Raw genomic sequence first — 12998 nt, 5'->3', positions numbered from 1 at the left:
GAAGTGTTTATTGTTAACAATGCAAAAAGGAGAATTTGTGGCATAAATGAACTGAGCAATCTTTTCATCTATGGTGTCTTGTTCGTATTTGCTGGTCCTTACTACAAACCCATCCATGATGGTTGTTTTACTGGATGATTGAAATCTTTGGCTTGCTACTGATACTTTGTTGTCTGTAATACGTTTAGATGCAGCACTGCTGCTAAAGTACCAACGGATGACTTTGAAGTTGTTGCAGATAGACAGTCAAAGTCTTTTATGCTTAAATAGAATTCTGACACAAAATTCAAAAATGATTTTGAATAGTCATTCTTCTTAGTTCTTTTCACTCTATTATTCAGTTAATCATTTACTTTTTTCAGCAAGGATGCAGATCCGATTCCAAATTACCAAAAAAGCTAAGACTGACTGCACTTAGAGTGCACTCAATTTTGGAGTAAGCCCCATAGAACTCACTGGCACTTCTGTTTTTTCAGAAAACAAGTATAGGATGCGGTTCCCTTGGGAAAGCTGAGTTATGCTGAAGTAAAATATGGAATAGACTTATGGCATCATCATTATGGTTTGTGGCCATGATGTTCCAAAATAAGGGGCATGTACTATGTAATGTAAAATAAGAAAAGGACAAGTGGCAACTGGCAACTCTAGAGTTCTTACTGCAGTTTCTGTACCATATACTTGGGTGATAGATTCTAAACCTAGTTAACTAATTAAACAAGCCATAAGGATTAGCTCAACTCAAAACTTTTTTTTCTAGCAACATCCAACATAGCAAACAGCTTGGAAATTTACTTGTTACATCACATTTATACTAAAAGGCACAGAGTGAGTCTTGAAGAATGATGCATTCCAAAGTGAATTACTAACCAGTAGATCCACATTGTTCTTCAGACATAAGCACATCATTATCTCCCAATAAGCAGTTTTCATTATTATGTTTCATTCTTGCAACTAGGCCCAGCATCTCCTTCTTGCACTGCTTACACGTGACATGTTTTCCTTTTCTACCCAGAGAAGGAATTTCTTCAAAATATTCCCAGTCTCTCTTACGCCCAGAAGCCATGACAATTTTTCTGTGGCAAAAGTGTGAGGGAATATAGGAAGTTGTATGTGTACTGAATAATGTCTTCCCTTTTTCTTTCCAGTGCACTCCACTGTTCGTTTCTATTCTGCCTCCATCCTTTGTTTCTCTGTCTTTAAGACAGTGTCTTAACTAACTCCTCTGTCTTGCTTGGCCCAGGTCCACCACCACAGAAGCACAGAACAACAATCCTATCCAGTCTGCGTCTTTCTTTGCACATGTGACTTTAGTCTGCTGAGAAACAGAAACAAATAGAAACGGAAAGCCCAGAACTTTCAAGAAGCAAGAGCTGGCAGTTAGACTGGACAACCTAGAACCATTAATTCATTTTTAGGAGACAATGTATGTTTAGCATGTTTGTGATTAGATTTAACTGTAACTGTTATTTTTTAAATGAGAGAAATTTAGTATTTTATTGATTTAAAAAAAAATTTAAAAATCCGATTTAAACAAAAAAATTTGATTTTTTTAAAAACTTTTTTTTAAATCATTGATTTTTATCCACCCTGCTACAAGATGCAAGTGGGTATTAGCATCAATATTAAAAGTTAAACAAAATATATTAAATACCTTCCTATACCACATTTTAAATATATGGTAACATATGGAATCCTCAAATTCCCACCAATTGCACTTAAGTATTGTACTGCATTTCTGCCATATATATTTTGTGGTTGTATCCTATTATGTTGAGGAATTGCATAATAAAAAAAATACCCAAGCATATTTTTCTACCTTTTGTCTAAAACCCTGTATTGGCCATAGAATCTAGCAATCTGATTTTGACATGGTTGAAAAGCGGCTTTGTGGCACACATGCACACGCGCACGCTCACACACAAAATTCACAAGACAACCCTAGGCCAATTGCAGACCTCTATTTCTCATTTACTATGTAGGCAAGGGATGGCAGCTGTGACATGATTATGTGATCATCCTGAGGCTGCAAATGACTAACTGCAGAACCCTAGCTGATTCTGACATACCAAGGGAGATCAATCAAGACTTCACATACATGTGAGAAAGTTACCAAGGCCATCTGGAAAAAAAAAAAAAAAAGATAGATTTCTCTAGATTTCAAAAAGGAAAAGAAAACAGACTCTTTCCAATCTTGAAGCACAACTAAAACTTCAGATGTTAAGTGGAAGGGTACACAATAGAGGAAGATAGGATGCTCCTCCCTTTTATCACCACCTCATGTATAGGTCACCATGGAATAAGGCAGAAACACGGCTCTACTCCCACCTTTGTACCTAAGGCCCTATGAAATCTGCATTAACGAGAACATGAACGGAACTGCGGAATCAAAAGAATAACACAGAATCCAGCGCTGTTAAAAAAAAATAAATCCAGCACTATACAAAAAAAATAAAGATGTTCGGCAGTAGAAAATGAAGCTTGAAACAGCATATTTGAAAACTATGTGCATGAATTTTGTACAGTGTAGGAAGCTTCAAAGACACACATACACAAAACAAGAATGCGTATACATATGTTTTCGCCCTTTCTGCCACCAAAGATTGCTTAGCGACATGGCCTGTTACTACTAATGCGATTCCCCCCCTACGGTTCAGAATACAATTTAAACATGTCTAAAAAGCATTCTACAACTGGAAAATGCTCATCCAAAAAACTAAGAAATGATAGGCTGAAAACAAAGTTAAGAGCTAGTCTGTTCCCTAATGACTTCTATGAATCGGGCAGTCTGATGTTCTGCAAATGCTGTCAACATACAATAGCGTGGACTGCAAGCTGATTTTTAGTTGCTTGACCACAGTTACTCCATTTTAGCTAGCCCCTTTGTTTTTAGAGACAGGCAAAGCCATTCCACTCTGCGCATAGATCATGGAAAGTTCTTAGGAATGCAGAAGGAGATAAGCCTCGGCTGGATTCAGCAAGCTATGCAACCTTGATACATAAGCTGTAGTTAGCTGAAAAACATCTGTAAAAGTATCTTATGAATAATGTATGCCAAATAATATAGACCAATAGTTATAGAGAAAATAGGTTTGTGCCCTTGTAAGGGGGATATGTATGCTTTTGTCATTTGTGTTTAGGTAGTAATAAGGTATAATACTGTCTGTAACTCTGAATTCGGGGTCTTTTTCCACTGTCCACTTGTGGGCTTGGGAATTGACCTTCTGCAGAATAAACTCTGTTGGAGACTGTCCTCACTGAAATCCTGTGTGGGTCTCTTATCGGTGCAGGGTAACGATCCTCACTTGGAATCTTTTTCCAACAGGACCCGAAAAGATACCTGCAATGATCCTCTAATGTCAAAACCCATATGAAGAATCATGCTATATATGATGAGAATCATCAAGGTTCTCACTCTCTACAGAGACAGACAGTATGAAATCCGTAGATGCCAAAGGGGAGTTTGTTGAAGGTTTTGTTGTGGTGTGTTGAGGCTGATATCCCGTTGGAAAAAATGAAGAAGCTTCGACCTTTCCTCTTAAAACACTGCTGGCGGGGGGCGAAGGAGGGTGTCTACTGCCTGAAAATGAAATGGCACTTCAGCAGATTCACCTGTCGCATGTTTATCAGGAACACATGGTGGCAGTGCTAAACAAAATCCATGGGAAAAAGATTTCAATGCTGATCAATGAGACAACAGATAACCAAGACTTCAGTGTGCTAAATATTGTCATAGGTAAGTTTTTTTTTCTTTTACTATGATGACAAATCCTTAAGTAGACGCTTTTTTATAATGTTTGTGTTGCTCTTTAGGAAACATTTGTTATACTTAGAAAAGACTAACCACTTATGTGATTTAAAGTACAGATAATTTAAGAAAAAATGTTTAAGATGCTGTAACTGCTTAAAATAGCCTTAACCAAAAACAAAAAGACCCAAAAAAACCACATACCACATTGGGATTTTGGAGCTTTTCTATAAAATGCTTGTTAATAATTTTATCCAGCATTTTATATTTAGTGTCAATAATATGCATTAGGAAATTTAATTGTGTATTGCAGTGCACCCGTAATATCATGCCTGTATAATATAAAAGAAACCTTTTAACATTAACTTATAGTGATTTTGAAGTTGGATTTTTTTTTTTTTTTTTTGCATTACTGAATTTTAAGTTTGTTTAATGAAATCCTCCAGTAACAAACAAGGAGAAAAATGATGACAACATATATTTTTTCAGATGTTGAAGATCAGTACTATTTAATTGATGCCATATTCGTGGAGAGCTGCAACCCCTCCACATTCTCACAGGCTGTTCTGACATCAATAAGGCAGGAACCAGCTCAGCCTCAATGATGTTTGGGCAGCTGTAATTGACAATGCAGCATGCTGCATGAAAGCATACAGAGAAGCAATGAAATGTGCCATGCCCAACAGTGTACATGTGACATGTCTATGTCACATAATCAAATCTGATAGGTGAGACATGGTTGCATTTTCACTTCTTTAGCATTGTGGCATCTTTTGTTACTTGGATAAAATCTGCTTTCTTCAAAACGCCAGCTAGAAAGTGAAAATGGGTTGCTTTTCTTAAGTCCAAAGAAGATGTGCACACTAAACAACTCGAAGCACTGGTAAGGAAGTACTACTTTCAGTGACACCAGAATTGCTGTAAATTTAGAGCAGCTAGGATGAATATCTACTTCTCACATTTTAAGAACAAAAGAAATCAAAGGACCTGAAGCAATTTGGATACATAATATTTTCCTAAATAATTAAAGCAAATTTATTTTACTCTGATATTTTTAAATAAACAAGTTTAAATTCATGTTTTCGTTAAGTTTTCTTTTTTTTTTTTTTTAAATTCAAATGATCAGTATTGTGCCATCAGGAAATTGCAGACATCCCTGTGCTCAGGAAAAGTTTATTGCCTCTTCACACTTAATTTTCCATCCAACAATTTATGTCATAACAAAATATGTCAGAACATATGTCAAACAGAATATGTCATATTCTTTAATTATGCTATTTAGCACATAGCATTCTACATTCTTCACAGGCTATGCAACATGCAGGAGTGTTGTGTATTATCTTTCTTCATCAATGGGTCAATTATCTTCATCCAGATTAAGAACCTTCATCAAGCACACGGATGAAGTACAGCACACCAAATATCTGATGAATAGTTGCAATGATCATACCACAGATAGATCATTTCAGATTTAGTTTTTCTTACAATAGCCATCCTTTATGTATAAATATTTTATCACAACATACAGTAGGACAACTATAAAAAATAGCAACAAATGTCCTCAACAGATTTCTTTTTCACAACAGCAGGAATTATTACTCCTAGTCCCAAAGACATATAAAGACACCTAGGACATGTTTCATAGATTGCTAGACCTGAATTCACAAGCAAACATGAGTAACACATGAACACAGATCTATTACAAATGATCTTCCAGATAATTTAAAAAAACAAGAGTCTTGTAGCACCTTAAAGACTAACACATTTCTGAAGGCATAAGCTTTCATGGGCTGCAACCCACTTTGTCAGATAATTTAAGATTTTCTTGATTAACAATCACAGGGCCTCTTTCTTGCAAATACTTCTCGTACTTTTGATGTCCATGGAAGAACTGCACACACAGCATTCAGAGATTTTTAACCAGGATCTGTGCCAACAAATCACTATGTATTCTATGTATTGCTTTACATCACCCTCTTTTATATGGCCAACAGTGTTTTTTGTTTGTTTTTAAAGCAGCATTTTATATTTAGGACGAGTGATGCTCTCTCTGGTCTACATAAGAGCACTATTTCCTAATCCTAATGTTACTTGAAGATTATAATGCTAAAATATCTACATGCTCTCATTTGTATGACTCAAGTATAAAACACAATTTATTAATTTCAAAAGGGAAAATTGTTTGCTTCCATTATTATGGCATCAAGAATTACTTAGAAATTAAATTGGGTCTATATTTCCTGATTACAAATTTTAAAAAAAAAACCTTCTGTTGCTAAGCAAGTTGTTTAAATATGCAGAAGAAATCTCTAAAAATGACAAAGCAATTGCTACTTAGCAATCACCAAAAATTCAAAATGTGTATGAGAGAAATGATTATCTGTGGAGAAATTACATCTAAATGTTAAATTCTTTCCAAGTTGATGAAACCAAGGGGGAAAAAATCATAGCTGTCTGTTATTTTCCATTTTGTTAGCATTAGCAAAGTCAGTTCTGTTAAATATTTCTTGAAACACTTGCTAGTCTTATTGACAGCAACAGTTTTATATTAATACAAAATAGATAACCTGTATTTTTAAAAAGGGACAGGCTTCAGAAAGCAGTTCTCACGTCAATCTCACTGTACTAGAACTGGCAGAGGGATGGCATGACGTGCAAGTTCACACTGTATTAACCATGCATCCGTGATCCCAGCTAATCCAGTATTCTAGTTTAATTGATGGTTTTCCCAGCCAGGATATTAATACGGCCATAGCCAGAGGGCTGATAGCAGAACCAACAGAGGCATGTTTTAAAACAAGGCATGCATATTTTCAATTGAGTTATATTTTAAGCCTATAACAAGCTTGATAGCATCTCTAACTAAAACATGTATTTGGTTGAGTGGGGATTGTAAAATCAGTTTGTGAACTGGCACCAACATAATGTAAACAAACCAATAATCCGCTAACCTAGAACAGTCTTTACTAATTGTAATAAAATCATAAAGCTATGTGATGTCCACTGACATGGGCTAGATCTATTATTAATATAATCTATGTAGTTTGCATGTATATATACCCTATATTGTCATTTTTTAAATAAAATACACATCAAGCCCTGTTTGTGAAGATGATATTCTAAAATGTAAACCAATGAGAAATTGTCTTCCTGAATCTAAAGCCAGATAGCTCCTGGGATTATTCCTGCTTTTGGCTTAGGTTTTAATTATGTATTTTATTTCTGTAGGTAGTTAAGACCTTGTCTATACACAAATATTGGATTATTTTCACTAAATCATTCAGAAACAGATTTAGTTCAAATGAAAGCAACAGCTTGCCTAAACACACTTATGTGGGTTTGAGCACTTTATAATTTACCTTTAAAATCAGTGTAAATTGTGTTTAAAGACAAAGCCTATGTTTGATAAGCACATTTTATAAAACAATCAATTTATTTGTACGAAAAATACACCATGGGGCATTAGATGACAGTATTATAACATTATCCACAACACTTCCAGGGATACGTGAAGATTTTGCTCCAAACAATGGGTAAAACTAACTTCAAACATTCTACCAAGTTACCCTGATATTAGAAGTAATTTTGAAGAGTGCATAATAGTTCAAAAGCACACAAAAAACAGGACTGACTGATTGCAGAAAGATTATCCTTATATCAACAATATTGGAAGAAGAGTGCTTATAACTCAAACCACTGAATAAATATTATTTAGCCTTCATTTCATCACTGAGTTAAATTTTATCATGCTCATTTCACGATGGGGAAGACTGAGGCACAGAAGTGAAGTGACTTGACTCAAAGTCACAAATAGTGACAAAATGAACAATAAAACTAAAGAGACTAGGCTCACAGTATACTACTCCACAGGTTCTCAAACGTTTTCTTTCTGAAGCCTCCCCCCAGTAAGTTATAAAAACTCCATGGCCCACTTGTGTCACAACAACTGTTTTTCTGCACATCCAATCAATTAAAAGACAGGGCCGGAATTAGAGTATAGCAAGCAGCCAACTGCTCAAGGCCCCATGCCATGGGGGGCCCCGTGAAGGTTAGTTGTTTGGGCTTCGGCTTCAGCCCAGACCCCTGGTTGAGAATCACTGTACTATTCTAACAACTAGGAACCAAGCCTTTGCAGATGCCATTACTCTCTTAAGAAAATAAATTGTTTAAGCCTATGCTATAAAGCATATTTTAAAAATAAATCTGTTTTTTCTTTCTCTTTCTTCTAAGATTTGACAGTCTACACAATTACCAAATTGAAACAGGTTCTGAAATCAGGAAAGAGTGAAAAGATCTATAATGATCTGTATATATATATAATGTATTACTGTTAATTTTAAAAGGAAAATCAGATTATAAAAAAGGGAATAATTTAAGTGCCTTATAATATTTGAATCATGTTGATAAGAGAGAAGTTTTCCACAAGTGATATTTTCAAGAGAGACTTCAGACACTAAGAGAACCACCATCTTCTTTTTTACACTCCTGTTTCAGACTCAGCATAAATAAAAATCCCTAGTGAAAAATTTTACAAAACTAGACAAAACAGTCATCTAACAGTGTATTTGACACTATTTTATATGAACTGACTTGCAGAGTCACATCTAGAAGGAAAAATCCCACCTGTATGGAGACTAACTCCCAGTGCTGCCAACCTGTTCTCCTACGTTAGGAGAGTGGCATACCTCTCAATCTGCCAAATCTCCATTGTGAAACAAAATTAGGAGGACGGCCCAAAATGAGGAATACAAGAACCATAAGTGTAGTCAGTATAAAATGATAATGAAATAAATATTATTGCAGTAGAAGCTGTTCCAATGTCTCCAAAATATCCCTCTTTTACACATAAACCACCTCAAACTCATTAAATGCACTTTAATGTCAATTCTACATAAATTCAAGGTGAAAACCCCAGGCAGCTTTCAATTTCTCAAAAGTCATCAATGTTTACATTAAAGTAGTTTTAATTTGCTGTACAGTAATAAATCCCACAGACCCCTACACAAACCATGGTAAGAGACCATTAACAAATACGAAAAAAGTTGAAAATCCTAGATCTTGGATTTATTTTCCAATGGTTTCAATTCCAGGTATTCATAGCCGTGCAAGCCAAAAATATTGGGGGTATAGGAAATGATATAATTTAAATGATGAAGACATATGTCTAAGTAGCAAACACACAGGTTAACCAAGATTATGAAAAAGTACTTGGATCTCACAGATGATTTGTAGGATACAGTTCATAGACTTAAATCCTCGAATGTAAACCAAGACAGACCACTGCCTACCTTTGAAAGTGCCCACTATGATAAGATGTAAAATTGTTCCGCTACTTTCTTGGGTTTGTATCCTAGATCAGTGATTCTCAACCAGGGGTACACATGCTCCTGGGAGTACACAGAGGTCTTCCAGGGGGTACATCAACTTATCTAGATATTTTCCTAGTTTTACAATACGCTAAATAAAAAGCACTAGCAAAGTCAGTACAAACTAAAATTTCATACAGACTTGTTTATACCACTCTATATGCTATACACTGAAATGTTAGTACAATATTTATGTCCTAATTGATTTATTTTATAATTATATGTAAGAATGAGACAGTAAGCAATTTTTCAGTAATAATGTGCTGACACACTTTTGTGGTACACAAGACAAATCAGACTCCTGAAATGTGTACAGTAATCTGGAAAGGTTGAGAGTCACTGTCCTAAATTATATTATCAGAATACATTAGTAGCGGAAAACCTGGTTTATTATTTTCCTCTGCATTTCCTCATTTCAAATTTGGACCATCATTGGGTCAACTATAATTTGTTCATGACTAAATGTAGCAAGTGAACAACTTTGATGAAAGAAGAACAAACAAATACACAGGCTGTAAATTATGGTAAATGCCCCAAATGGGAGAGGGGGGGGGGGAAAAACAGATTTAAACCATCAGATTAGTGTGCTAAACAAACACAAAACCCAGAAAGTCTAAACAGCTTCCAATTCAATTAATCAGCTCAAGATGAAATAAAACTACGAAGATTAATGTGATCAAATACACTGGAAAAATCAAATTTCCATCTGAAAATTGTGGCCCTATTATTACTACAAACAACATCCACGACTACTATATCTGAAAGAATTTTTTTAAAGTCCTCTTTCCATTTTCTTTGCTTTGTGCATTTGAGGATCAACTGTTTTACCGTTTTGCTGCTGGTCAGTTGCCTCATTCTTACACACTACTCTGAGAGAGCTTGTGAATACACTTTATCCATCATTGCAGCAAAGCTGACGCCTGGTCTACACTAGAGAATTAGACAGGTTTAATTACTTTGGTCAGGGGTGTGAAAAATCCATCAATCTAGGTACCGCCTCTTGGGGAGGTGGATTACCTATGCCAATAGGTGAACCCCTCCATCAGAGTAGGTAGTGTCTCTACAGCTCTGCTGCTGTTGCATTTTAAGCATAGACGTACCCTGTGATAAAAAATGAAAAGGCAGCAAACAAGTGTGAAGAGAGAGGAAGGGGAAAAAGTGTGGATATGGGGAGCTCAAGAATGTTTGGTGATATTGGTCTCGAATCAACCCAAAGGGCCCTTCTAAACACACCAGGACAACAGAAAATACAGGTATTTTTAGGGATTTTTTAAATAGATTAACTTTTTTCTAGATCCCTGAAATAGTTTATTAAAAATCAGTGCATCGTTAAAAGAAATTACAAGTAAAGGACACTGAGAAAAGAGTATTGCAAGAACAAGACCAAAAGTGATAACAGCAAGATCTACTAAAATACAAAAATCAAGATTTACTGTACTAGTCTAGAATTCACACAAACCAGAACTTTTTTTTTTTTAAATGTCGTTCCATTATTTTGCATTGAGACCGTTATTTTCCTACTTAACTGTGATTCGCTGATTTATGACTTAATGACTTTGGGGCAATCCTGCACATATTCATACACTGAACATTAAGCATGCAGTTAAATGAGAGCAGGATCACAGCTGTTCAGCATCTATTAGATACTACTTGGGTAAATTGATCAAACTAAACTGATTTTCCTAGGGCTGTGTACATAACCTTAGAATCCAAATTGTAGAGCTAGAATATTGTGGTTTGTACCATTCGGGATTGAGATCTCTGGCTCTGTAGTTGTCAGCACAGGTGGAAGTTACCACGCTACTTCGATGGTTAAAAGTTCTATCCACGCATTTGTGAGTCGGGCGTCGAGCAGTGCCTCGCATGCCGACCAATACGGTCTCACTGTTTCTTGTGCCTCCTCAGAGAGCCGAGAGGTAACAACAGACCTGCAGCCACGTCACTTACTGCAGCCACCAGCGGTAGGTAGGTGCTGCTCGGACGCTACAGGGGAGGCGCGTGCTACAAAACCCCAGCTAGACTAGAGGAAGCTGCAGATCTCCAAGTGAAGAAGTATCACCGCCGACTCAGGGGGGAAACTGAGGCACGGGGAGGTGACGTGACTTGCCCGAGGTCAGCCGTTGGCGGCGGAGCTGCAGCCCTCCACACCGCCCCTCAGCAGCTCAAGCTAAGCGACCCCCCCCAACCACCCCCGCGTGTGGCTCGGACACAGACGCCTGCACCTGCCACCCCGGGGGCTCGGCTCAGCTCGGCTCCCCATGCGGGCAGCGCAGGGTGGGCCCCCTGCAATCCGTGACGGAACAGGCACCGCGGGCGCACAGCACAGAGCAGGGCCGGGCCGGGCCGCTTCAAATCTGGCTCCCGCAGGCACGTGGTGCCGCCCGCCCCGCGCCCCAGCCCGCATGGACCCAGCGGGGCCCGCCCCGCCCGCGCTGCGGCCTTTGAGCGGAGCCGACCGCTGCTGCTGCTGCTGCCGCCGCCGGTGGCCCGGCGCTTCCCCCTCCGCAGCAGCAGGGGGCGCAGCGGGCGGGCCCCAGTCGCCCGGCTCGAGCGGACCCTAACCGCCCCCCCCGCGCGCTCCACCGCTGTCCTCACCCACCTGCAGCGCTCGCACTCGGCCCGCCTCTCGGAGCGCTCCACGGGCAGCTCCCACAGACCCTCGCAGCCGCTGCCATCTTCCTGCCCCGCTGCTGCCTCCACCCCGGCCGGGCCCGCGGCGGGCCCTTCCGCAACGCCCGCTGCCGTCTCCATCTCGCTGCCGGCTGGGCAGAGCCGCCCGGCTGCCCAAGCTGCGGCGTTACTGGAAGCGGCCACCAGGTGGCGCTAAGATGCCGCGAAAGGCGGCCGTGGCGGCTGGCCGGGGAGTGAGGGTGAGGTCGCGGGGTCCCTGTCACGTGTGTGTGCGCGCGTGCGCGGCGGAGGGAGGGTTGAAACGTCTATCGCGGAACCACCCTCCTCCCTTGGTTGCTCAACCAATCACAAGGTCGGGTCGGGTCTACGTCACTATTCCCGTCTCGCAGGCGGAGCGGGGCTGCGGAGCCTCTTGGCCTGCGAAGCCAGGGCCCCGCTTCCGAATTGGGCCGGAGCCGCGCCCGGGGCGGGGAAAAGTTCCGGGGGAGCGTTTGTGAGGCCGGGCTTCGCGGAGCGCGTGAGAGAAGGGGGCGCTGCTGCGCCTAGAGTGTGAAAGGGACCAAGCACGTCGGGGAGTCGGCGCCCACTCGGCGGGGCCAGGCCCGGGCCCGGGCAGCTGTGCCTGGTTATCCTGTCCGCTTTGGCACCTCCCAAGGGCGTGGAAAATGGTTCCGAATTAGCGCCATGTGTGGATGTGCTGCTTAGGGAACCAGGGTGCGTTATTCTGCATTAGCCGTTATTTCTTTGTGTAACTAGCATGAAGTCCCCACGACTGGAGTTAATCAGGAACAGGTAATCCACTTTTAACTTCAAACCTGATCTTATTCCAGTTTAACATTCATCTGTAGACAAACAGACACACTTCTGCATTTACATTACAACATAGGTTGGCAGAGAGACTTGGGACTGTAGGCATGCCCGATGTGCAAATCTTTGTAGGATCAGCCCATTAGTAAAAAGTACATCTGGGTTTTTAATTACTTTTGATCTCATTTTATTGTTAAAAGTTAAGTAACTTTATAATATTTATAAAATGAGGAAAGACAAAAACACCCAGTCATCCATGGCCAAACTCTTCACAAAATGATCCCTGTCCTTGTTCTCAGTGGAAACATGCATAACACCTTCAAAAGATGAGTATGGTCACTTCAATTCAAAACTTGGCTAGACACCAAAAATCATGGATTTAAAAAAAGACACTGGATTTGTAGCTCATTACAACAATCTGAAACCAACTAGAGGTCTTAACCCACTTC

General features: G+C 39.6%; 1 protein-coding gene across 3 annotated transcripts in view; it reads right to left on the bottom strand.

The window, feature by feature from the left end:
• The window catches only part of DTWD2 (DTW domain containing 2), a 158995-nt gene extending 146572 nt beyond the window's left edge, over positions 1 to 12423 (bottom strand). For 2 of the 3 annotated variants that reach the window (XM_067568909.1, XM_067568911.1), the window contains exon 1: positions 11711 to 12423. In XM_067568909.1, the coding sequence (XP_067425010.1) occupies positions 11711 to 11862 (152 nt within the window). In that variant the 5' untranslated portion in view covers positions 11863 to 12423. Of the gene's footprint in view, positions 1 to 10854; positions 10988 to 11710 lie in introns of those variants that run through there. The other variant, XM_067568910.1, reaches the window with a different exon arrangement.
• Between the last annotated feature and the right edge of the window lie 575 nt (positions 12424 to 12998).

The sequence above is a fragment of the Emydura macquarii genome, unplaced genomic scaffold, assembly GCF_026122565.2.
Source record: "Emydura macquarii macquarii isolate MOO-44397 ecotype Brisbane River unplaced genomic scaffold, CSIRO-AGI_Emac_v2 contig_2897, whole genome shotgun sequence".
Lineage (NCBI taxonomy): Eukaryota > Metazoa > Chordata > Testudines > Chelidae > Emydura > Emydura macquarii.
The sequence above is the reverse complement of the archived record's forward strand: the minus strand, read 5'-3'. Positions and strand labels throughout refer to the sequence as shown.